This window comes from Plasmodium inui (assembly GCF_000524495.1).
Source record: "Plasmodium inui San Antonio 1 unplaced genomic scaffold supercont1.318, whole genome shotgun sequence".
Lineage (NCBI taxonomy): Eukaryota > Apicomplexa > Aconoidasida > Haemosporida > Plasmodiidae > Plasmodium > Plasmodium inui.
The window spans coordinates 1-1,026 of record NW_008482152.1 but is presented as its reverse complement, the minus strand read 5'-3'; the positions used below and the strand labels follow the sequence as shown (position 1 = coordinate 1,026).

Genomic DNA, 1,026 nt, shown 5'->3' with positions numbered 1-1,026 from the left:
AAAACTAGCCATTTTAGCGCAATTCCTGGTCAGACAAAATTGTCCCTTTTGGTACTATTCCCACCGCGATTACCACCAAATAAATGCTGCCGGGACGGAAGAAGAAAAAATGGAGTAGTTGGCTGGAAAATTTTAAATATGCATCTCTTCCAAAGCCTTAAACAACAGTTGTGTTTTCTTGTTTTCTTTTCTATCCCTGTGACGTGGGCCTTCCGCTCATACATCTTGCGCATCGCCCACGCGTGAACAGGGGAGGGGTGAATTTGAGCAGACAGTCGACTGATCGATCGGCGACGAAGGGATGTCCACAAATGGGTGTGTTTAAAAGGGAGACAACAAATTGTGTTGTAGAAGACAAGTTTGTTTACATGTGACATGGGAGAGCAAAATAAAGCGCGACATCGGGAAGTATGGCGAAGTATAGCGCAGAAAGACGCATTAAAGCATATTAAAGCACAGGAAAAGAGGACAAAAAATAGAAAATGCTAAAAGAGGAAAAAAACAAAGCCAACAAAAGAGACAGCGATCAAATGGGACAGCGATCAACTGGGACAGCGATCAACTGGGACAGCGATCAAATGGGACAGCGATCAACTGGGACAGCGATCAACTGGGACAGAGCCCAACTGCCACAGGGAAAGAGGCGCACGACGCCGAAATCGCGCTAGACAATGTAGTACTTACTCAAAAAATTCGATATGGAAGTGTCCAGCACCTGGGAGTACTCGAATAAGTTGTAAATGCACACAATGAGCGAGTTGGGGCTTACGTAAATGGTGAAGCAGTTTTTGTTCTGAGCACAGGTTCGAATCATTTTGTACTTTATCAAATTTGGGTACATGCTTTTTTCTTCGTGCGAAAATTGATTCTCTAGGCCCCGTGTGCAGAACGTGCCCAGATCCTTTATCAGTTTGGTCACCTAGGAAGGGGGGGGAAAGCGGGGAAGAAGCGGTGAAGAGGCGGTGACGAGGCGGTGAAGAGGCGGTGAAGAGGCGGTGAAGAGGCGGTGAAGAGGCGGTGAAGAGG

The 1,026-nt window shown here is 46.7% G+C and overlaps 1 protein-coding gene across 1 annotated transcript; it reads right to left on the bottom strand.

Moving 5' to 3' along the window:
• Positions 1-664: 664 nt before the first annotated feature.
• C922_05878 (hypothetical protein) lies at positions 665-919 on the bottom strand (the record flags this gene model as incomplete). The annotated part of the gene is made up of 1 exon (XM_008821448.1): positions 665-919. A coding segment is annotated over one exon (255 nt), but the record flags the coding sequence as incomplete, so codon positions are not given.
• Between the last annotated feature and the right edge of the window lie 107 nt (positions 920-1,026).